Source organism: Rhinopithecus roxellana, chromosome 12, assembly GCF_007565055.1.
Source record: "Rhinopithecus roxellana isolate Shanxi Qingling chromosome 12, ASM756505v1, whole genome shotgun sequence".
Taxonomy (NCBI): domain Eukaryota; kingdom Metazoa; phylum Chordata; class Mammalia; order Primates; family Cercopithecidae; genus Rhinopithecus; species Rhinopithecus roxellana.
Window position 1 is genome coordinate 47,025,162 of NC_044560.1, and position 25,301 is coordinate 47,050,462.

Consider the following 25,301-nt stretch of genomic DNA (forward strand, 5'->3'; position numbering starts at 1 on the left):
ACAGTACCTTGTAGATAGATTTTATTTTATTTTATTTTACTTTATTTTATTTTATTTTCAAGACAAGGTCTTGCTTGGTCACCCAGGCTGGAGTGCAGTGGTGCAATCTTGGCTCATTGCAACCTCCGCCTCCCAGGTTCAAGCGATTCCCCTGCCTCAGCCACCTGAGTAGCTGAGATTACAGGTGTGTGCCATCATGCCCGGCTAATTTTTGTAGTTTTAGTAGAGACAGGGTTTCGTCATGTTGGCCAGGGTGGTCTTGAACTCCTGACTTCAAGTGATCCACCTGCCTTGGCCTGCCAAAGTGTTGGGATTACAGGCATGAGCCACCGTGCTGGCCAAAACAGTTTTTCCTGCAATGTATTTCTTTGAACACTGTGTTCTTGGAAGAAAAAATATTTTAAAATATCACACATTATGTGATTAAAGTATGACTGAAAGCTCAAACACGTGTAAGATGATAAAATACTATTGTACTGGGTTGAGTAGTAATAACATAGCTTTTATCCAAATGGTAAGAAATCAAGTGTATGCTCTTATCAAGATTGTGGACATCTATTTTTTGGTTTGCATACCTTCTATGGATTTAAAAATATCTGGTAGAGCTTAACCTAGAAAATGTAACAAAGAAAAAAAGTTCTAATGCACCTTCTATATTTTGTTTTGTTTCCCATCAAATAAATGTGAGAAGACACAAAACCTTAAGTATTTTACTTCTTTGGCTAATGGTGTAAGAAGCTGAAGCTACAAAAATACCTTTAAGTGTATCCAACATTCTGTGGCTGTTCTTCAATCACGCATTCACAAATTCACTTAACAAATGTTTATAAAGCACCCGCTACTTGCCAGGAACTATTCTAGGCATTAGAGATAGCTAAATGTACAAAACTGACAAAGTTCCTATTCCTGGGAGCTAACATTCTAGTGGAGACAGATACAGAAAGAACACAGCACAATTTTAGCTCATGGTAAGTTCTAAGAAGGAAAATAAAGCAATAGGTAGGAACAGAAGGAAACAGATGAGTAGCTCCTTAGGTGTGCTGGGATCACACCTGTAATCCCAGCACTTTGGGAGGCTGAGTCGGGTGGATCACTTGACATCAGGAGTTTGAGACCAGCCTGGCCAACATGATGAAACCCCATCTCTACTAAAAATACAAATTAGCCAGGTGTGGTGGCATGTGCCTGTAATCCCAGCTACTTGGGAGGCTGAGGCAGAAGAATAACTTGAACCCAGGAGGTGGAGGTTGCAGTGTGCCAAGATCACGCCACTGCACTCCAGCCTGGGTGACAGAGTGAGACTCTGTATAAAAAAAGAAAAAAAAAAATAGATGGAGTAGTCAAAAACCTGGATGGTGATAGGGAATCAGTCCCATAAAAATCTGCAATACCATTCTAGGTAGAAGGAATAGCATGAGGAGGAGGCTTGATGAAAGAGATGGAATTTTACCAATGTTTTGATTTGCCACTACATAAAGCACTTAGCAACATACCAAGCAAAAGAATGGGACCCAGAAGTAGTTAGGCTCCAAAAAAAAAAAGAAAATGCTGGAACCCTAAGTCCTGTGAGCCTTATTTGCTCTTCTCACTGTACGGGAGAACTCTGCAATGATAGAAAAACCAAATTACAAACAACGTCTCTCCCATCTTAGAAGTGGGCAGTTAGATTTTGGGTCCAAGCAGCACAGCTTCAAACTTTTCTTCTTCTTCTTAAGTATTTTATCTTATTTGATGGAGGCCTTCATTCTAGATCGTCAAGGTCACTTTGGATCTGAGCTCTGTCATCCAACATACTGACAACCCTTCCCAATTTCCTGGAATGTGTGAATTTATCCAACATGCCATCTGTGCCATTACCCCATTTCCTGAGAAAAAGAATAACCAAGGTAACCTGTGCATAGAGTCCTATGGCCTATATTAGAGACCTGTACCTATGCAGGCATAAACCCATTAATCACTCATAGGATATACCCCAGTAATTCATTATAAGTTATCAGCCCATTGTTTTTATCATATTTATAAGAATATGATGAATTGTGCATCAAATGTCTTCCTTAAGTCCATAAGTTCAGCCAGGTGTGGTGGCTCACGCCTGTAATCCCAACACTTTGGGAGGCCGACCTGGGCGGATCACGAGGCCAGGAGTTCAAGACCAGCCTGGCCAACATAGTGAAACCCCATCTCTACTAAAAATACAAAAAAAATTAGCCCGGTGTGGTAGCGCATGCCTGAAATCCCAGCTACTCAGGAGGCTGAGGCAGGAGAATCACTTGAACCTGGGAGGTGGAGGTTGCGGTGCGCCGAGATTGCACCACTGCACTCCAGCATGGGTGACAGAGACAGACTCCATCTCAAAAAAAAAAAAAAAAAAAAATTCCATAAGTTCATAGTGTATTTGGGGTAATTGCCTTAGTAGAAAATCACAAATGACCTCTGACTAAGCAATATAGATATTCTTTTAAAACTTTTTTTTTTTTTTCAATAGAGATGGGTTCTCCCTATGTTGCCCAGGCTGGTCTAGAACTCCTGGGCTCAAGTGATCCTCCTGCCTTGGCCTCACAAAGTGCTAGAATTAAAGGTATGAGCCACCACACCTAGCCTAAAACTTTTCCTATAATCATCACCGAAACTCTTTCCATGCATTCATCTTGAACAAATTTTCTAGTAAACTCACTACCACTTCTGCTTTTTATTTCATCTAGAAACTTTGGAATCAGGGTCCAATCAGTTGGCAATGTTGTAGATATGGGGTGAAAATACTGTCATGCTCGGTGGGATTAAAGAAAGTCTCAGTTACCTTTCCCCAATCTCCATACTCCCCTTTGCTCCCATCCACTAGGGCGTCCATTCCCACACAACAATCAAAGCACTGCCCCACTGTTCCAGCTTTCTTGATGTCTGCCTCTCCCCCATTGAGGAGGAAGGACCAGGACAGGACTGGCGCTCAGGCAGGAATGGCCTAAAACCAGAGTTTTCAGAACAGAGAACTGGTTCTATTTACAGAGCTATGTCCCATCCAGCTACACTGGAAAAAGCAGTCTATTAAACTACACCACTAAGTTGCGTAGATTGGTGCAGTTTAAAACTTCATGAATTGCTCTACACAAAGGCTACCTGTGCCCTCTGCCCCACTGCCTCCTCCATGTACCCTGTTGGTGCACAGGCACACATTTCTCACTTGTCACAGCACTTCACACAGTTACACTTTATAGAGCTGTCCACCAAGTGCACAGAGAAACCCAGGAGCCCATGAAACAGACTGAGTCCTGCAGGGCCTCTGTAGTTGTCTGGTAATGGTCATAACAGGGGTACAGAGGTTAGAAAAACAGGGACATTTTAAAAAAATAAATGCTCTAGGATTTAAATTGTATTAATCCATTCTCACACTGCCATCTGCCATAAAGAACTACCAGAGACTGGGTAATTTATAAAGAAAACATGTTTAATCGACTCACAGTTCCAGAGGCTGTACAGAAGGCATGGCTAGGAAGGCCTCAGGAAACTTACAATCATAGCAGAAGGGTGAAGGGGAAGCACGTTTTCACATGGCATGTCATCCTACTGCATGTCTTCACATGGCAGTAGGAGAGAGAGAGCGTGCGCAAAGGAGGAAGTGCCACACACTTTTAAACCATCAGATCTCTTGAAAATTAACTCACTATCATGAGAACAGATGGGGGAAATCTGCCCTCATGATACAATCACCTCCCACCAAGTCCCTTCCCCAGTGTTGGGAATCACAATTCAACATGAGATTTGGGTGGGGACACAGAGCCAAACCATATCAGAAGTTAACGCTTATAGGAGAGGAATGGGGGAAATTTTCTAAAGGTCTAAATTTCGTGAGACGTAAGAATGGAATAACAAAATAAAGGCAAGGAGAATCCAAAGTAGAGATCAGGTTACTATACAACTTAGCAACTGGAAAAAAAAAAAAAAAAAAGGAGTGAGCTGATATGCTGTTGAATAACCACGTGAGCAGTACATCATTTTCTCATTCAACAAATATTTCTCGAGCACCTACTATGTGAACATAATCAGATACAGTCCTTAGTCCCCTGAAGCTTAGTGTGCAGTAAGAGACAGGCCTGCAAGTAAGCATGTGCACTGAGTCTTGACAATAACACAGAATCACCTTGGACTTGCAAATGGCATAACCCAGTCTTTGAGCAGTCAAAGACTGGGAAACAGAACTACCTTCTGTCTGAAATCTTCCAAAATCTTGTAACACTAAGTATATTACTCAATGCAATAATGTCAATAATGACATTATTAATTATCCAAATTTAAATATTTGGTTTCATAACCCATGAAGAGTATATGCTTTTTAAAGATACATAATTTTGGATTAACCAAAAGGTCAAGAATATCCCTTTACGCAGAGGTTCTCAACAATTATTTCTAAACTCATTGTTCTGTAGATAAATCTAAAATTGCCTCTTATTCTACTGCTCCTCCACCCAAACACCAGCCCACATAGCTAGTCTATTTCTTTTGATCTTGACAGTATAAACCAGTGGTTTGTACAGTATACATTTGGCAACATCTGGAGACATTTTCATTTTCATCATGACTGGGAGAGGGTGTGCCACTGGCATCTAGGGTTAGAGGACAGGGACGCTGCTAAGCATCCTACACCTCACCCCCACCGAAAGACTCATCTGGTCCAAAATGGTGCTAAGTTTGCTTTAGCATTAATAGTAATGAAACAGATATGTTCTATTTATTCATTTACTGAAACATATGTGCTATAAATCTTCTCCAACTATTTAATAGAGAACTGCAAGAAATGTGGTAAATTTTAGAAAGCAATATACCTGGAGAGTTTTATTTTGGTAAGTCCCATTTTTCTCCTAGTCATGATCTTGAAAACTTGGACAGATTCATCTAATCTTAGATATTTAAAATTAAGTATTCATACTCTGTCTTTTTTTTTTCTATGCTCTGTTTTGACCCACAGGAAACTGTATGTTATCATCTCAGAGATGCCTTCAATTTTTACCCTTAAGTATTCCATTTTTTAGAATTTACTTAATAGAATCCTAATCTCATATAAAACTGTTACATCACTTTCTATAATCCTCTCTACCCTTACAACATATTACTATACAACATAGAGAAAGACTTATATGTAGTCATAACAAGTGAAGGACAGCATAAATCCTCAACAATGGCTCTATAAATCCCAGTGCTATGAAAGCATTTAACAATCTCCCTACGGATGTCAATTTTATAATGACATTCGATATTTTAGTGTTAGATGAAGAAAAATTCTTTTTTAAAGTCAAGTTTTCAAACATATATAAGAATCAATATTGCGGGGCAGCAGGGTGAGGCACTATACTTTTAGAATTCTTTAATGGAAACTAAGTTATTAATGTACTAAAATTGACTATAATATATGGCTATAAAAATGTTTCATAAATGTTTAAAATATGCCTCTCTTTATTAATATTTAACAGTCCCATTAAATGAGCTAGCAATATTACTTAAGAGCATCAGAGATTTTAATATATATTAGTAGAAACTTATTTCAGATTTGGTGTAAGGTTCTAGTCTGAGTTTCAATCCATACTGCTAATAAAATGCAACATGAGGCAGAGAAAATGTAGCCCTCTCAGAAAACAGAATCTGAAAACTCTAAGTTGAAATCTGATGCCGGGCGCAGTGGCTCAAGCCTGTAATCCCAGCACTTTGGGAGGCCGAGACGGGCGGATCACGAGGTCAGGAGATCGAGACCATCCTGGCTAACACGGTGAAACCCCGTCTCTATTAAAAAAAATACAAAAGGCCGGGCGCGGTGGCTCAAGCCTGTAATCCCAGCACTTTGGGAGGCCGAGACGGGCGGATCACGAGGTCAGGAGATCGAGACCATCCTGGCTAACACGGTGAAACCCCGTCTCTACTAAAAATACAAAAAACTAGCCGGGCGAGGTGGTGGGCGCCTGTAGTCCCAGCTACTCGGGAGGCTGAGGCAGGAGAATGGCGTGAACCCGGGAGGCGGAGCTTGAAGTGAGCTGAGAACCGGCCACTGCACTCCAGCCTGGGCGACAGAGCGAGACTCCGTCTCAAAGAAAAAAAAAAAAAAAAAATACAAAAAACTAGCCGGGCGAGGTGGTGGGTGCCTGTAGTCCCAACTACTCAGGAGGCTGAGGCAGGAGAATGGCGTGAACCCGGGAGGCGGAGCTTGCAGTGAGCTGAGATCCGGCCACTGCACCCCAGCCTGGGCGACAGAGCGAGACTCCGTCTCAAAAAAAAAAAAAAAGAAATCTGAGGCTTGTTTTTCTTTCAGGTATTCTGAAGCAGATTAATTAATAAGCAGATGTAAATTCAAAACATCATAATGAATAAAAATACATGTAAAATTCATGTATACAAACAAAACTAAAAGCTTGCAGAATAATGTAATTTGTGTTTATGAGAAACAAAAGCCACAAACCTAAATCCAGACTACTTTTTGCTAATGAATTAAGATTTTCCAGGTCATCAAATCTGCCTTGTTGACTGTTTCCTTCAGTTGATGGTACAGATGGTAGGGACTCCATGACAAAATTTTCTTTCATCTTGAGAGGAAGAAAAATAGAAATGCATTAGTACTTTATGAAAAAAAATGTATTATTGTACAGTTGTTCAAGCCAAATAATAATGATAGTGGAAAACTGGCCTTGCAAACAGGTATTCTCAAGTAATGGTTTATACTGTGGTAAGCAGTAACAAATTCTGGTAACAATATCTGCAAGAGTATAGGCTAGCAAAATCTGTTTATTCCAAGTCCTAGATTTTTAACCAAAAAAACTGCTTTATAAGCCTTAATAAGTGGATTTAAATAAACATTTACCAAGGTAGAGGAATAAAAGATCTATCAAGTCAAGCAAGGTCAATCGCTGATACACACAGCCTCCTGGATTGTGTTGCTCTGATATCTACAGATAAATAGCTTCCTTGCTGACTCCAAAATATGTGATAAATTTTCGTATCTCTAAGCATTTGTTAGCACTCTTATCTGCCTGGTGAATACCTAGCTACCCAAACCTAAAACCTACAGGTAAGTGTTGTCGATAACTTAACTGCATTTTCCTCCCATCTTGCTTTTATATACATGTCTTTTATGGTTTTCCAAAGTCACAATCTTCCAGAATGCTAAAATATTTATGTTCCCCCTGACCCCGCAAATTCATATGTTAAAATCCTAACCCGCAAGGTGAAGATATTTAGAGGTGGGGACTTTTGTGGGGTGATAGGGTTATGAGGGCAGAGCCCTGGTGAATGGGATTGGTAGTGAGTTTATAAAATAGGCCCAAGAGGCCGGGCGTGGTGGCTCACACCTGTAATCCCAACACTTTGGGAGACCAAGGCAGGTGGATCACTTGAACCAGGCATTCAAGACCAGCCCAGCCAACATGGGGAAACCCTGTCTCTACTAAAAATACAAAAATTAGCCAGGCATGGTAGTGCATGGCTGTAATCCCAGCTACTTGGGAGGCTGAGGAGAATCGCTTGAATCTGGGAGGCAGAAGTTGCGGTGAGTTCAGAACAAGCCATTGCACTCCACCTGAGTGACAGAGAGAGAGACATTGTCTCAAAAATAAATAAATAAAATAGGCCCAAAGGAGCTCATTCCACTCTTCCACCCTGTGAGGACACAGCTAAAGGATGACATTTATGAACCAGAAAGGGAGCCCTCACTGATGCAGAATTTTTTGCTCCTTAACTCAGCTAATCTGGGTTCTTGTCTCACGATCAGGAAGAATTAGGCACACGGACACATTGAAGAGTGAGAAGGGTGGAATTTTTAAGCAAAAAGAAAGCTCTCAGCAAAGAGAGGGGGTCCTGCAAGCAGGTTTTCACATCCCAGATTGAATACCTGGGCTACCACACACCAGCTGAAGAGGCCAGGCTCCTCCCCTGCAAAAGACACAAATTCCTGGTGGCTCCACCCCATTCATGGGTGGAGTGCATGGGTCTCCAGCCTGCTGTGGGCATGCCTAGGCAAACTCCCTGTGCAGGTTCCCTTATCTCTACAAAACATCTGGTGTAAACACTTGTGGGCGGGGTCAGAGATTCTCCAGGGACCCTTCCCTATCTGCCTAGGCCTTTGTCCGCCTACTGCCTCTAACATCACCAAATGTGTGGACATCTTCATCTTGGACTTCCCAGCCTTCATAACTGTGAGAAATAAGTTTGTTTGTTTATAAGCTACCCAGTTAATGGTATCTTGTTATAGCAGGCCAAACAGACTAAGATAGAAAACACCCATATTTTCACTTTAAGTATCTTTTCATATTTTAAAAAAATTTACGGCCAGGTGCAGTGGCTCATGCCTGTAATCCCAGCACTTTGGGAGGCCGAAATGGGTAGATCACTTGAAGCCAGGAGTTTGAGACAAGCTGGTCAACATGGTGAAACCCCATCTCTACAAAAACATTACAAAAATTAGCCAGGCATGGTGGTGTGTGCCTGCAGTCCCAGCTACTCAGGAGGCTGAGATGGGAGGACAGCCTGAGCCTGGGAGGCTGAGGCTGGAGTGAACTGTGATCATGACAATCCACCCTGGGCAAAAGAATGAGACCCTGGCTCTATAAATAAATAAATAATAAAAATAAGAAATTTTATCAGTACAAATTTAAATGACTATTTTACAGCCACCTTAGGGATGTACCATAATTCATTTAAGGTGAATAACACTACGTTATTCTTTATTGCTGGAATTTCCAAAACAAGATGGTCTACTTTTTCTGTAAAGTGGTCAGACTTCAATGATAAGAGAAGGATCATTCATAAGCCAGTATACAAAATACTTCCAGCTTTCCAAAGTAGATTATGAATTTGGTAATGCTGGGCAAGGTGGCAGAGCCCCAGCAACAGAAAGTGATTGGCACACAGGTAGTAAAGAGAATTTACTGACAACAGCACAGGCTTAACAAGTCAAGTTTTATTAGACAGAAAGAACATTGAAGTGGGGCGCTTCAGCAAGAGAGGACTGAGTGGGCCTCCGTGGATTTTCCTTAGGGGTAATTGTAGACCTTAAAGTAGGAACTTAAGGGTAATTTGGACCCTATTCGTTTTGCAGGTCATGATAGATGATTACCTTTGTAGACATGTTGGTGCCTTGATGTCCGCAAAGGCTGCACAATGAGTTTCGATACGCATGCATTCAGGAGATATATAGAAATTCTAGCTACTTATACATTTTTGGGAAAGCAACCTGGTAACCAGATGCTGGCTTTAGATAACAGGGAAGTCTAATTGCTTCTAAATTCCTCAGAGAATGAGTTTTGCCTCTGGATGGCCTGCTTGATGACCACCAGGTGATCTTTGCTCTCTTCATTATACATCTAAATTCCTCGGCTAAGGAGTTTGCCCCCAGATGGTCTGCTTGATGGCCACCAGGTGATTTTTGCTCACCTCAGGTAAGTATGTAACTATATCAGATACCTAATGGGGCCTAAGGAACATAGGATTCAACTCAAATATTAAATAGGGGTAAGAAAGGGGATCTGACTACATAGTTGCCTAGAATAAAATAAGCAAGAACTCCTTACAGAAAAGAGTGAGGAGTTGGAAGGAACTGCACAGTTAAAAAGAAGAAGGTTATAATTTGGGGCCACTTGGACTTTTTAAACAGTTAATGGTAATTCTGTTAGTAGTAAATGAAGAGGAAGAGAACTGATATCCAAATTTGGGATTTCAATACACTGGGTATGATAGGTGAGATCTTTATAAACATGAATTTCTGGCTGGGAGCAGTGGCTCAAGCCTGTAATCCCTGCACTTTGGGAGGCCGAGGCGAGTGGATCACCTGAGGTCAGGAGTTCGAGACCAGCCTGGCCAATGTGGTGAAACCTCATCTCTACCAAAAAATGCAAAAACTAGCTGGGCGTGGTGGTGGATATCTATAATCCCAGCTACTCGGAAGGCTGAGGTAGAAGAATTGCTTGAACCCCGGAGACGTAGGTTGCAGTGAGCTGAGATCACACCACTGCACTCCAGCCTGTGTGAGAGAGTGCGATTCCATCTCAAAAAAAAAAAAAAAAAAAAAAAAAAAAAAAAAAAAAAAATTTATATATATATATATAAATAAAATTATCCAGGCATGGTGGTTCATGCCTGTAATCCCACCTACTTGGGAGGCTGAGGCAGGAGAATCGCTTGAACCTGGGAGGCAGAGGTTGTGGTGAGCCAAGATTGCACCACTGCACCCCAGCCTGGGCAACAAGAGCGAAACTCCATCTCAAAAAAAATAAAAAATAAATTAAATAAACATGAATTTCTTTTTTCTGTTTTTTGTTTGTTTTTGTTTTGTTTTTAATAGAGAAGATTTTTTTTTCTAAAAAGAGAAGAAAATAAGAACATAGAATTATTCTTAGGTAAATAACCCTCAGGCAAAAAACAAAAACAAAAAAACAACAAATCTTTAAAAAATGGACAAAGGACTTGAACAGACATTTCTCCAAACAAATACATAAAGATGGCCAAATAAGCACATGAAAGGATGCTCAATATCACTAATTGTTAGGGTAATGCAAAACAAAATATAAAATAGCACTTTATACTCCTAAGAAACAAACAAAAATCCAGCAAACAAGTGTTGGAGAGACTGTGGAGAAATTTGAAACCTTGTGCTTTGCTAATGGAAATATAAACTGGAGCAGCTGCTTGCTGTAGAAAACAGTATAGCTCCCCAAAAATTAAATATAGCATTAGCATATGATCCACCAATTCCACTGCTGAGTATATACTAAAAAGAACTGAAAGCAGGGATTTCAACAGATATTTATATACCAATGTTCATAACAGCATTATTCGCAATGGCCAAAGGTAGAAACAACCTAAATATCCATCAACAGATGAATGGAAAAACAAAATATGGTATATATGGTGGGGACCTATAGGAACCTCAGAGTTGGTATTGATAGTGACAGGAGGCAGAGAAATTTAAGGGCAGGTCCCTGACAAAACCCCACTCTCAAGCCTAAAACCATGGTCCAAAGTGAGAACTTCTATCCCTGTTTTCCTGCTCAAATGTTACCTTTTCCTAAACCACCCATGCCCTCACCCCATCCCATCCTGTGCCTATAAAGACCCTAGATTCAGCTGGCAGAGAGGAGAAGCAGCTGGATGTCAGGGACTACAGCTAGACATCAGAGAGAAGCGGCTTGACTTTAGAGGGACAGTTTGACAGTGTAACTTTGGAGAAGAACCCAGCCAGAGATGACTGGACTTCTGGGGAAGATTACCCACCCACCTCTCCATCTCCTTTGCAGCTCCCCTTCCCACTGAGAGCCACTTTATTGGCAATAAAATCCCCACATTTACCATCCTTCAATTCGTTCATGCAGCTTCACTTTTCCCGGATACCAGAAAGAACTCAGGAGCCACAAGTGTGATACAAAAGGCTGTCACACTGGCCCTTTGCCCTCACTGGGAGAGGGCAGTTGCCTCATGTGAAAAGGCCAAGGGCCAACTGAACTGTTAACACTTAAGCCATCTGCAGATGGCAGAGCTAAAAGAGCACTGTAACACACCCTTTGGGGCTCTGGAGGTCACAGGCACCTCCCCTAGATGCTGCCACTGGGCCTGCATAGAATTTGCTCCTGCCAGTGCCCAAAAACGCTTGCCCTGGCTCCTGCACCCGCTCACCTGAGCGCTCCCCTGCCACGAGGGGTGAACGCTGCAGGTCTGAGTAGAGTTTACCCTTGCCCGCACCAAAGCAGTCAGCTGGTTCCAGCATGCATGTACTCCAGTTCTCACCTTGTTTGCTCACACACTCCCTCCCTCGAGGAGAGCGGTGGGCTGAGTAAACGGGGCACCTCTGTCACAAGGTGTCAAATAGGTCAGGGAACTATCCGGCTTCAGTATGAGGATTATTATAAACTGAAGACATTTTAGATTTAACAGATGCAGAAAAAAAGCCCTCTCAGAGCTTCCCTTATGTGACTAAGCAGCAAGTTCTAGGAAATGAGGCTATCAAACATGGCCTCTTGAGGTGGGTCGACCCCCAGGAAGACTGAGAGTAAGCCTACTATATAAATGCCCTCTTGAGGAATGGCAACAAGCAAAGAGAAGGATCAGTGGCACCTGCATTTAAAAAATTATCAACATAACAAAATTATCAACATAATCAATAATGTTATCTCCCATTTGTTCTCCTAAAAACCCATTTGTCTTTCCTAAACAAACCTAGTTGCTCTTCTCATAGAAGCTTTTCTCCATCCTCCCTTTCCCCATAAGTTACGTATGTAAGCTCTAACTTTAATCACTTAGTGAGCTTGCTGCTTCTTTTGTTGCATTCATATGCATATAAATAAACCTTTATTCTCCCGTTAATGCTTTCTGTCAGTTTAATTTGCACTCTCCCAGGCACAACATAGAGGGTAGAGGAAAAGTTTTTTCTCTGAGACATATGCCTATAAGGAAATATTTTATTCAACTTTTTTTTTTTTTTGAGACGGAGTCTCTCTCTGTTGCCCAGGCTGGCGCCCAGTGGCGCAATCTCGGTTCACTACAACCCCTGCCTCCCAGGTTGAAACGATTCTCCTGGCTCAGCCTCCCGAGTAGCTGGAACCACAGGCGTGTGCCATCATCCCTGGCTAATTTTTCTATTTTTAGTAGAGATGGGGTTTCGCCATGTTGGCCAGGCTGGTTTCAAATTCATGACCTCAAGTGATCCACCTACCTTGGCCTCCCAAAGTGCTGGGATTACAGGCATGAGCCACCATGCCCGACATATTCAACTTTAAAAAGGGAGGAAATTCTGACATATTCTACGACATGGATGAATCTTAAAGACATTACACTAAGTGAAAGGGCCAGACACAAAAGAAAACTATTGTACCATTCCACTTTTTTCAGCTACTTTAGTATAGTCAAATTCTTAGAGACAGAACATGAAACAGTGGTTGGTTGGCAGGGGATAGGGAGAGAGAAGAAAGATCAATTATTGTTTAATGAGTAGAGTTTCAGTGTGGGATGATAAGAAGATCTGTAGTGACATGGTGGCCACGTTTACACAAAAATGTACATGTACTTAATGCCACTGAACTATACACCTAAAAATGATTAAAATGGTAAATTGTGTGTTGTGTGTATTTTACTATAACTAAAAAAAAAAAAAAAAACAAAAAACAGATCTACAAACTTTTAGTGTTTTTACTCTTCAGCTAAAATGAAGTATGAGGGTGGAAGAGAAAGATAAAGTTTGAAGTAGTTAGGTACCAGCTGCCCTCCACAAATACAGCTGACATCTATAGCCCCAAATGAATATTACAACCAAGACAGAAATAATAATGTTCCTTCATCGTTTGGGAGGGCACCCTCTAGAAGAGTATTGGGAATTCTCTATTTGTAAGATTTGAATGCGTCTTTAAAATCTTCTTAGAGTTTATAATATTAGATAATATTATTAGATAAATTATCACAAGAGTACATTAGCAATACAAAGGGGGCAAATAAAGATTTAAGCCCATCCTGATCAGTGGGTATAAGTGTTATCACTGTGGAAGGGAGAAAAAGAGCCAATACCCTAAGAAAGCACATAAAATTATTTAAAGAAAATAAAATACTGTTCAGGCAAGAAACATTAGGGCTGAAATAGTCTTATTCAATGCCGGTTTGGGAGTCTATAGAGGTTACCTTTACAGCCTACATGAGAATTGGCAAAAATAAAATAAAATAACATTTTCATAGGTTTTAAAATATGAATGTTAAGTAAACTTCCAGAGCAAATATTATAAATATACATTAGACTGTTTCATCTATAGCCTTAAAAGTGTATACATTAAAATAAACTGATATTTTAGGTTGCCTTTTATTTCCGTAAACAGAAAATTTACTTTTTATGGAAGAGAATGGCTACTGCTGAATCAGTAATGAGAAATAAAAAGAGGGAAGTTAGAAAATTTAACATAGATTTAGTAATCAGGCTATCATTCTTCCAATTGTAAGCACTGACTGTTGTTTTAAACAAGCCTCTTAAAGAACACTTTAACAGATAATAGAGTAAGTGGTTATGTCAGAGACGCTTGAACCAGAACAACTCCATCTTGAATAGCACTGGGTAAAATGAGGCTGAGACCTACTGGGCTGCATTCCCAGATGGTTAAGGCATTCTAAGTCACAGGATCAGACAGGATGTTGGCACAAGATACAGGTCATAAAGACCTTGCTGATAAAACAGGTTGCAGTAAAGAAGCTGGTCAAAATCCACCAAAACCAAGATGGTGACGAGAGTGACCTCTGGTCATCCTCACTGCTACACTCCCACCAGCTCCATGACAGTTTACAAATGCAATGCCAACATCAGGAAGTTACCCGATATGGTCTAAAAAGGGAGGCATGAATAATCGACTCCTTATTTAGCATATAATCAAAAAATAACTATAAAAGTGGGCAACCAGTAGCACTCAGGGCTGCTCTATCTGTGGAGTAGCCATTCTTCTATTCCTTTACTTTTCTAATAAACTTGCTTTCACTTTACTCTATGGATTCGCTCAAATATTTTCTTGTACGAGGTCTAGGAACCCTCTCTTGGCATCTGGATCAGGACCTCTTTCCAGTAACAGTTATATTGTGAAGAACATCAACATAAACTTATGAGAGGGATTTTTTTTTAACTTAATGTTATACAAATGACACTTGAGATAAGAATAAAATTTTGAGTGACAGTACAGATTCAAAAATTGCTATATCTCAAACAACCTAGTTAGAAATGAAGATGATACATTTAGAAAGCTGTGTTAAATGATCAAAAAGTGATTCTAGTGATAATGTAGATACTGACATTAAATATGCACTGAAGAATTCGAATAAAATTATATAATTAAATATGAGAATAGGCAAAAAAATTTAACATCTTACAGTTTTTCAAACTGAATGTTTAACTAAACTTATAAAGTAAATATTATAAGTATACATTTGACCATTTCATCTACAGCCTTCGAAATTTATATATGAACTGGTATTTCAGGTTGCCTTTTATTTGGGTACATAGAAAATTATCTTTTAATAGAAGAAAACAGAACAAGGGAATTTTTATGAATATTCAGTAATCTTTCCAATTTGCTTCATATAACTGAATATGTATGCTGTTTGGCGTTAAGCACTGACAGATATGAGAGGCACTGGCAAATATAGAAAGTACCAACGTCAATGGAGCACACCAGATTCCATGTGACCTCTTTCCAGAGGCAACCAGGCATCATCCACATATTCCAAAAACATCTGTTCTCTGGTACACTGCCCAGGGTCCTCTATAATAATGAATCCTCCAGGGTCACATAAATACAACCAGCACAGCACCTTGTCCAAGAGAGGAAGCCACCAGCATTTGCATGAGGGGCAAAGTGAGGAAATATCTAAGGGAGGCAAGGGCAGAAACACCCTCTATCTGCCCACTGAGAGAACACATGAAGCCACACTTTGCATATCACAACAGGAAAGGTGCCAACCTCAGAGAGGAGAGCACCACGTTGCATCTGAACATATTACTAAGCTGTCTTTTTAAAAACGTCCCCATAAGTAAGTCTGTTTCCATTTGCCTAAAAGTTAATTTGGGGCAGGAAATTAAAATATATATATATATTTTAAAGTCCTTAATGAAGGATTCCAATTAGTGACCGCCTGACTATAATTTTATTAAAAATAAAGTTTATTGGTGATACAATAGCAAAGGCAAATCTATTAAAATATAATGCTCTTCACTGGGCACAATGGTTCCTGCCTGTAATCCCAGAACTTTGGGAGGCCGAGATGGGAGATGGGAGATGCTTGGCCCCAGGAGTTCGAGACCAGCCTGGGCAACATGGCAAAACTCCATCTCTACAAAAAAAAAAAAAAGGAAGAAAAAACAAAAACTAGCCAGGCATGGTGGTGCATGCCTGTGGTCCCAGCAGCTCAGGAAGCCGAGGTAAGAGGATTGATGGAGCCTAGGAGGTGAGGCTGCAGTGAGCCATGAATGTGCCACCGCATTGCAGCCTGGGTGAGAGAGAGAGAGAGAGAGGCTCTGTCTCAAAAAAAAAAAAAAAAGAAAGAAAATTATATATATATATATTACAATGCTTTCCCACCAAGTTGTAAATAAATAGTATCTCAAGTGTAAAGATAATTTTCTAGAGTTGAGTGCTTTAGCATCATACATAACACAGAGAACAAAGTGGGTGACCAAGATATAAACAACAATATGTATGTACTAAATTGGCCTTGATTTTGCCTGATAAATAAACTATGTGAAAAATATACAGCTGTGTTTCCCTAGGGAATTTTTTTTTTTAATTACAAATGTTAAAAGAACTCTCCTCTGAAATGAGAAACTGAAAAAACATCACTAAAAAAGCAAAGCAAAAAAACCCTACAACAGCAGCAAGGCAACTGCAGCTTATTGACCCCCATGAGAAGATGTGAAATACAGAAAAGACAAGCTTACACTTACAGCTAGACACTGGATGACACACCTTGTAAACACTGATGACCTATGGAAAGGCTCATTTAAAAACAAACAAAATTGAAGTGACATGAGTTAGAGACACGGACAGGTGAGGAGAGCAGAAGGGGAGGTGTGGAATATCTGTTCTAATCTCTTACCACATTTTCAGGGCAATAGCCATACGGCTGTGCCTCCTGGGAATAGATACTCCTCCCGGATCTTGCCTCTTGAGATTCGGATGGTTCATTATCATGCAACCACTGTGTACCAAAGTGAAGTTCCTTCATGGAGGGCACAGGAGTGGCCTCTTGAATGTGCGACAAGGGATACAACTCCATGGACTGAGAGGGATCTTGATATAACTCATATTCTTCATCAACAAGCATTTCTCTTTCTTCATCCATTTCCTGCAATCTAGGAGTCAGAAATTCATGCATCTCCCAGGTCTCCTTGCTTTGCTCTATCTCTTTTTGTTGGGAATGGAAAGACTTTCCCAGATCTAGAAATGGTTCATCCACAAGTTCTTCTTTAAAATATGGTTCATCTCTAAATCCCTATAAATAAAAGATGCAAAAAATGTGAAGTTACGCCTGTCCTGAAGCTGCACTATACAGATAAACTGGAAAATTTTCAAACGCTGGCGTGACTGCATATGCCAAGGCACAGCTAACATGCACAGCTCTCCACAGCAAACATGGAGAAACACAAGCTCACCTCCACAATCCTCAACCTGGAAGAGGGACAAACAGTAAATTATGAGGCAGAAATTTGCCCTTGGCAAGGTGAATGATTTTGCTAAAACGTTCATTATACATTAACCACCTGACAATTCTCCACTAGAAACAGGAATTTTGTTAAACTCTTACACTAAATATTTAACCCATAAAAAGTAGTACATAAGCATACATACACTTCAAACTATTAAGTAAGAAAGAAAAGACTTAAAAGGTCAGGATTTTCAAGCTTAAATAACCCAAAAGAAATGATAACTATCCGAATGTTTAGAAAACATTCTCTATAAACTAAAGATATGGGGAGTATGTCTCCACTTTGAGTATGACTCTTTTATAATATTAAAAATTAACAAATCTTATTTTTCATCTGTGTTGAAAATATATAATATGAAGGAATGAATACAGTATTTTAAAATTAATTTATATTTCACTAATCAGAAGAGCTAGTGCATACAACCGAAACTAAACGTGCAGAAACTGTGTGGGTTCCCGGCTAAAACCTGATATATAGATTTGCTCAGACCATGACCTATCTCTGGGGAACCTCTGGGTGCTGGGCATAATGAGGTCCAGTTCTTTCTAAGAGACCAATCTTTCCTATTTTAGGTCCTATTCATTACTACCAAGTGTAAATTCCTGGAATAAATCTATTCTTTTCTATTGCCTTCTCCTTGCACCTAAACATCATAGTAGGGAAGCTTTTAAATTAACACAGTAGGGTTGGGCATGGTGGCTCATGCCTGTAATCCCAGCACTTTGGGAGGCCAAGGCAGGAGGATCCCTTGAGTATAACAGTTCAAGACCAGGCTGGGCAACATAGTGAGACCCTGTCTATACAGAAAAAAAAAAATTTTTTTTTGGCACCTGTGGTGCCAGCTACTTGGGAGGCTGAGGCAAAGAATTGCTTGAGCCAAGGAGACTGATGCTGCAGTGAGCTATGATCACACTACTGCACTACTCCAGCCTGGACAACAGAGCAAGATACCATCTCAAAAAAAAAAAAAAAAAAATACAGTATACCAAATACTGCAACCTGTTTTTTTTTCTTTAATGTGGTTAGAGGATGTATTTGAACACATCATATGATTATGAAATTTTTTTAAACGTCTGCACTAAGAAATACAATAGACATTATAGAAACACATATCATCTTGAGACACTGTCTATATATTATGCAAAGAATATCACTAAACAGTTGTTATCAAGTACAGCAAAACCACACTCTAACTGCAAAGAGCAACATAAGTATAATTCCTTTTAAGAATAAAAAAGGAAAGCTTCAAAATACATTTTCTAAAATTAAAGCATAAGGTAGGGTTTGACTAAATAACTCTTCTTTAGAAAGTATTCAATATGAATATTTTTTGTGTGGTTCCATTTTTATAGCATTTTAAATGCAGGTCTATTTTCAACAATATGTTCTACCATCCAAAATTTTAGGAATACATTAGTGTATGTTTGTTCTTTCAAAATGCTTTACATCTTGACTTTATCATTTAGAAAGGCAATGTGATACGGAAGGAAAGAATTTAGTTTTAAAAAAATAGGCTGGGCATGGTGGCTCAGGTCTGTAATCTCAGCACTTCGGCAGGCCGAGGTGGGCGGATTACCTGAGGTCAGGAGTTTGAGACCAGCCTGGCCACCATGGCAAAACCCTGTTTCTATTAAAAATATAAAAATTAGCCAGACGTGGTGGTGCACGCCTGTAGTCCCAGCTACTCAGGAGGCTGAGGCAGGAGAATCACTTGAACCTGGGAGGCAGAGGTTGCAGTGAGCTGAGATCACGCCACTATACTCCAACTTGGGTGACAGAGTGAAAGTCTGTAAAAAAAAAAAAATATATATATATATATATATATGTGTGTGTGTGTGTGTGTGTGTATATATACATACATATATATGTATATATACAATGAGGCCAGGCGCAACGGCTCATGCCTATAATGCCAGCACTCTGGGAGGCTGGGGCAGGCAGATTGCTTGAGCTCAGGGGTTCAAGACCAGCCTGGGCAACATGATAAAACCCCCATCTTTACCAAAAATACAAAAAATTAGCTAGACGTGGTAGCACATGCCTGTGGTCTCAGCTACTCAAGAGGCTGAGGTGGGAGGATCACTTGAACCCGGGAGGCAGAGGTTACAGTGATCCCAGATCCCACCACTGCATTCCAGCCTGGGTGACAGAGGGAGATCCCATCTCAAATAAGAGAGAGACAGAGAGAGAAAGGAGGATTATTTCATTTATTATATCTATTTAGCCAAGGGATGGGGACAAGTTTTTTTTCTTCTTTATGTCTTTATTTATATCTATTTAGCCAAAGGATAAGGACAAGCTTTTGTCTTATTTTCTTTTGTATTTTTTCTACATAGAAATTTCAGCTCATAGCAAATCATTCAAATGGGAAATAAATTTACTAAATACCTTGGGAGCTTCGAGTATTAAAGAAGAATTTATATCATGAATTGTTCCTGCAAGTTCAGTCTTGTCTTCATTACTGCTTGAATGTAAAATATAACAACTTTCTTCTTCTTTATTATCTTCCTGAAAATATAAACCACATTTATTTATAAATAAGAAAATATTGTGGGGTGAGGGGCAAGGGGAGGGAGAGCATTAGGACAAATACCCAATGCATGTGGGGCTTAAAACCTAGATGATGGGTTAAGTGCAGCAAATCACCATGGCACATGTATACCTATGTAACAAAACTGCACTTTCTGCACATGCATCCCAGAACTCAAAGTAAAAGAAAGAAAGAAAAAAGAAAAGAAAAGATTCATTCGTGTAAAAAAAAAAAAGAAAGAAAATATCTTGATTTCAAACTGTTCAGATTCTCATCTTTCCATTAAGAGCAAATACACAACACAAAATTTATTCAAATTGTTTCATTAGAACAAACTTTCTTTAATAATTAAAAAGAACTCCATATTCAGGTCAGAGCTTCCCAAACTTTTTAAAGTATTTCTTAAAGAAAAATCACTTTCCCAGGAATAGATCTTGTATATATAACTATGTACCAGGCACAAATTTAAGTACTGTAAATATATTAAATATATTAATTAATACATTAATATATACTCTAAGACATGGGTCCTCTTAGTAATCCTATTTTACTGGTGAGCAAAAGTGGACACAGTAATTTGCCAAACATTACATATACCAAAATTTCAACCCTGGCTGTTTAGTACTAGAGCCTGTATTCACAATTACCGTGCCATGCAATCCTCATCTCTTTTTTTAAATTGAGACGGAGTCTCGCTGTGTCACCCAAACTGGAGTGCAGTGGTGCAATCTTGGCTCACTGCAACCTCCGCTGCCCCGGTTCAAGCGATTCTCCTGCCACAGCCTCCGAAGTGGCTGGGACTACAGGTGAGCACCATCTTGCTTGCTAATGTTTTTGTATTTTTAGTAGAGACGAGGTTTCGCCATGTTGGCCAGGCTGGTCTCAAACTCCTGATCTCCCAGGTGATCTGCCTGCCTCTGCCTCCCAAAGTGCTGGCACTACAGGCGTGAGCCACCTCATCTTATAGATGAGCGAAGTGGAAGCTGATGAGGTTGAATAACTGGCACAAGGACACGCAGCCTTGCAAACCACATAACTAAGCAAAAACCCATAGCTGTCTGGCTCAAAAATTTTATTGTCAGTTCTGTTCCATTAGTTCTGAAGCTATAATGCAGTTTTTAAAGTCATTTCAGCCAGTGCATGGTGGCTCACATCTGTAATTCCAGCACTTTGGGAGGCTGAGGCAGAAGCATCACTTCAGCCCAGGAGTTCAAGACCAGCCTGGGCAACATGGAGAGACCCGTCTCTATTGTTATATTAAATAATAACAATAAGTCATTTCATTCATTTTTGGGGTCTGGTATATTTGAGGCTGCACTTATCAACCTGTCACCTAGGTTTTAAGCCTCTTTTTAGAAAAGAGTTAAGATGAAAATATATAACATGAAGTGTATAGATATATACATAGCATATATATGTACATACCATATATATATATAAATATAAAACTTAATACAAATAATTTGTTCTCATCACCATTATATATTTACAGTCTTTCTGCTCTACCCTGACTTTGGATCTGTAAAATAGGATTAATAAGAGGAGGTTGCAGTGAGCCGAGATTGCACCACTGCACTCCAGCCTGGACAACGGAGTGAGACTCTGTCTCCAAAAAGAAAAAAAAGTGTGGCTCTGTGGCATCCCCCACCCCATTCCAGCTCTCTCTCACTCCTGCTTTTGCCACGTGAGTGCCTGCTCCCGCTTTGTCTTCTGCCATGAGTAAAAGCTCCCAGAGTCCTCCCCAGAAGCAGATGCCACCATGCTTCCTGTACAGCCTATAGAACTGTGAGCTAATTAAACCTCTTTCTTACAAATTGCCCAGTCTCAGGTATTTCTTCATAGCAATGCAAGAACAGCCTAATACAATGAACACATCTATCTATATTTACCTATCCATCTGTCTATACATAAGAGCACTTACAGTATGTTTTTTTATGTTAATTTAAAATGTTTCATAGATTAAAGAACTGGAGTTAAAAAAATATCTTAGGAATTCTCTAGTCTTGTTCAGTCTTTTCAAAGATGAAAAAAAAATAGGCTCAGAGAAGTGATATACCTATTGACCAAATTACTAGTATGATGTTTCTCAAAGTACAAAATTCTGCATCAGAATTACATAGGTGACCCATTGAAGAAGCAGATTCCTGAAGAGCATATCAGAATTACTAAATGAGAATCTCTGGGAGTAGAACCTGGGAAACTGCATTTTAACTATCTCTCGGGTGATTCTTATATATATTACATATCTTTAAGTTTGAAACCTACTGGGCTAACTCATAGCAAAGTCAGGGGCAGAGCCCAGGTTTCTAGAAATCCAGACTAACAATTTATTACAACCAAGCTATCTGTTCCAGATATGTTGCATACAAACTAGGCAAGTGACAACATAGTAATACAGGCATGTACAGCACTGTGGCTAAGAGCACAGGGTGTGAAGGTGCCCTGCTGAGTGCACATTACAACTCTGTCCCTTACTAGTTATAAGACCTTGGGTAAGTTACTCAATTCTCTGTGCCTCGATTGATTCATCTGTAATGAGGGTAACAAAAGGACTATTCTTAAAGTTGTTGTGAGGATTAATTTAGTTAATAGTTAATAAGTGTAAAGGGCCTAAAAGAATGACTGACATTTAGTAAGCACTTAAATAATAACGAAACTGGCTGAAAATCATCATCATTAAGTTTCTGTTGGTGGTGATGGTGGCGCTTTGTTTTTTGCATTAGAGGCCTCCGGAGCACCATAACTGTAACATAGCCTTCAGTCATAAGCAGTAACCCCTGACCATAAGATAAAGCAACAAGATGACTTCAAGATGGGTTGACAGTATAGGGGTTCTTGATGCTAGGAGTTACAAGGTGCTTTGATGGAGAGAAAAGCAGATTAAACTCTCACTGTTTTATGGTTAAAATGCTATAGTCACAAGGATTTCAACTTATCATACCATCTTGACATCAGTCCCAAACGAAAGTTAAAAAGGATACTTATTTTAATTTACATATAAGAATAGCTAGGTGCAGTGCCTCATGTCCCTAAAAAAGCACTTTGGGAGGCCAAGGCAGGCAGATTGCCTGAGCTCCAGAGTTCAAGAACAGCCTGGCCAACATGATGAAATCCCATCTCTACTAAAAATACAAAAAATTAGTAGCCAGGCACGGTGCCACATGCCATTAATCCCAGCTACTTGACAGGCTGAGGCATGAGAATCGCTTGAACATAGGAAGCAGAGGTTGCAGTGAGTAGAGATCGTGCCACTGCACTCCAGCCTGGATGACAGAGAGAGACTCTGTCTCTAAAATAATAATAATAATAATTTACATATAAGAAATGTGCTGAGAGCTTAGAAGTCTGTGCTAAAAGCATGAAGATGAAAATAGTAGTAAGAGTGATAGTAGTAGAACTAGCAACATTAGCAGCTAGTATTTATGTAATAATATGCTATGTACTTAATGAATATAACCTTTAAATCCCAAAACTCTATGAGGTAGACATTATTTTTTCCGATATTGTAAGTCAAGGACATTAAGAAACCTGCTCAAGGTCACACACATAGTAAACGTAGAACAGAAATTCTTGGCCAGGTATATGTGTCTCCAAAATCCGTGTTTTTAACTGTTGCACTATTATTACTTCCTATATTAACAAAATACAACACTCACCACCAACGGCTTACAGATGCCAAGGCGTACTATGCCTGGCGGCACAGCTTTCAGTATTTCCACAGCTTCAGCAAGTGAGGTGTTGTCCAAACAGTATTCATTGACTGAGACCAGGCGGTCTCCAGGTAATAGTCCCCCACTTCTTTCTGCTACACCATCTGCTACCAGGGAGCGGATCACAATCACTGATCTTGTAGGATCTAAAGGGTCCTATGAATCGAGCAAAGAAGAAAGATGAGTCCATGCACTGAAAAATAATATGCAGCCTTAGGACAGCTTGAGTTGACTGATGAATCTTATTTGACCACCTACTTCATGTGTCTAGCACTCTGGTGAGAATCTTCTAAACAGGTAAAAATAAACTAAAATCTCACTCTAAGTCAGGTATGGTTGCACACCTCTGTACCATTCCAGCTTCCTGGGAGGCTGAGGTGGGAGGATTGTTTGAGCCCAGGAGTTTGAGATTAGCCTAGGCAATATAGCAAGACCTTCTTGCTAGAAAAAGTTTTTTTAATCAAAAAAATTAAAAGGCCAAGTGCAGTGGCTCATGCCTGTAATCCCAGCACTTTGGGAGGCAGGAGGATCACTTGAGCCCAGGAGTTCAAGACCAGCCTGGACAACATGACAAAATCCCATCTCTGCAAAATATATAAAAATTAGCCAGGTGTGGTGGTGTGTGTTTGTAGTCCAAGCTACCTGGGAGGTGGAGCAGGGGTTGCTGAGGTGGAAGGATTGCTTCAGCCCAGGAGGTCAAGGCTGCAGTGAGCTGTGGTTCAGAACTCACTGCAGAGCTGTGGTGACACAGCAAGACCCTGTCCCAAAAAATAAATAAATAAGACATCACGCAAATATCAGGTTGTATCAAGGTGAAAATATAATCTTAACAATTTCAGTGGCATGTCTGAGTGCCCAAAATATATAGACTTCCTGTTAAAATTTTTGGTGATTGATATTTGGTTGGACCATAAGAGGTCTGGGAACAGTTGGGCAAGATTCTCTGACATTCTCAAGCACAGTCATATGATGGACCCAAGATAAGCCTGTCTGTTACTCCTCCAGAGTCATAAGTAAGCTCCAAGAAAAGCATGAACGTAATCATAAATATAAAACGGGAAATGATACTCCGTTCTTATACCTTCACAGTAGTACAGAATCCTATAAAATCACACAAATCCAGAAAAGACATGGAAACCATGGAAGATTCCACTGTATTTTAAAAAGTATATTTATAAATAATGTGACCTAAAATTATGATATAGTGCCCTTAGGTCACAACTATTCCAATACATAGTTAAATATGAATTTATGAACAAGAGCAACGTACAGATCTTTCGCCCATTGGGAGGACCCCATATTTCTTGATATTAAACACTGAGGACAACATTGACATTCAATATACCTGGTTTAAAAAAACCAATTTATATCTCCACTATTGTTTTTTAATTTATTTAACAAACTGATATATAGCACTTACTATATGTTGGGCTTGACAATCACTAATTTATCTAATCCTTACATCTCCAGGATGTAGGCAGATTTATTGTCTGTGTTTTACAGATGAGGAAACCGAGGCTCAGAAAGTTAAGGAAACTAGCCAATATCGCCCAGCGTATATGTGGCAGAGCCAGGATCCAACCAGGCAGCCTAGCTCTTAAGTCCTTACTCTTGACCACCTCACTCTGCAGCTTGCTCTGCATCATAATGGTCAGAAGAAATGGGAAACAAAGAGCAGTAAATTGAGAAGAAAGAAATATTCATACGGCCATCTTATGATTGAGCAGAGTCTCTTAATTTGTCTTAATGGTGCAGGTGTACAGCACTATTACAGAACTTTTAACCTAGCAAGGGGGAGAAAAAATAATGACATCCCAAACACAGCAGCATTCACATTGGTTTCTCTATGCTTCTCTCATTATTTCATTATGCA

At 39.8% G+C, this 25,301-nt stretch overlaps 1 protein-coding gene across 4 annotated transcripts in view; it reads right to left on the reverse strand.

Moving 5' to 3' along the window:
* The window catches only part of PATJ (PATJ crumbs cell polarity complex component), a 427,780-nt gene that overhangs the window by 281,702 nt on the left and 120,777 nt on the right, over nt 1-25,301 (reverse strand). For all 4 annotated transcript variants that reach the window (XM_010370672.2, XM_030912915.1, XM_010370673.2 and 1 more), the window contains exons 18-21: nt 23,375-23,584; nt 19,577-19,696; nt 16,579-16,974; nt 6,440-6,563 (exon numbers count right to left, since the gene is read on the reverse strand). In XM_010370672.2, the coding sequence (XP_010368974.1) occupies nt 6,440-6,563; nt 16,579-16,974; nt 19,577-19,696; nt 23,375-23,584 (850 nt within the window). The remainder of the gene's footprint in view (nt 1-6,439; nt 6,564-16,578; nt 16,975-19,576; nt 19,697-23,374; nt 23,585-25,301) is intronic.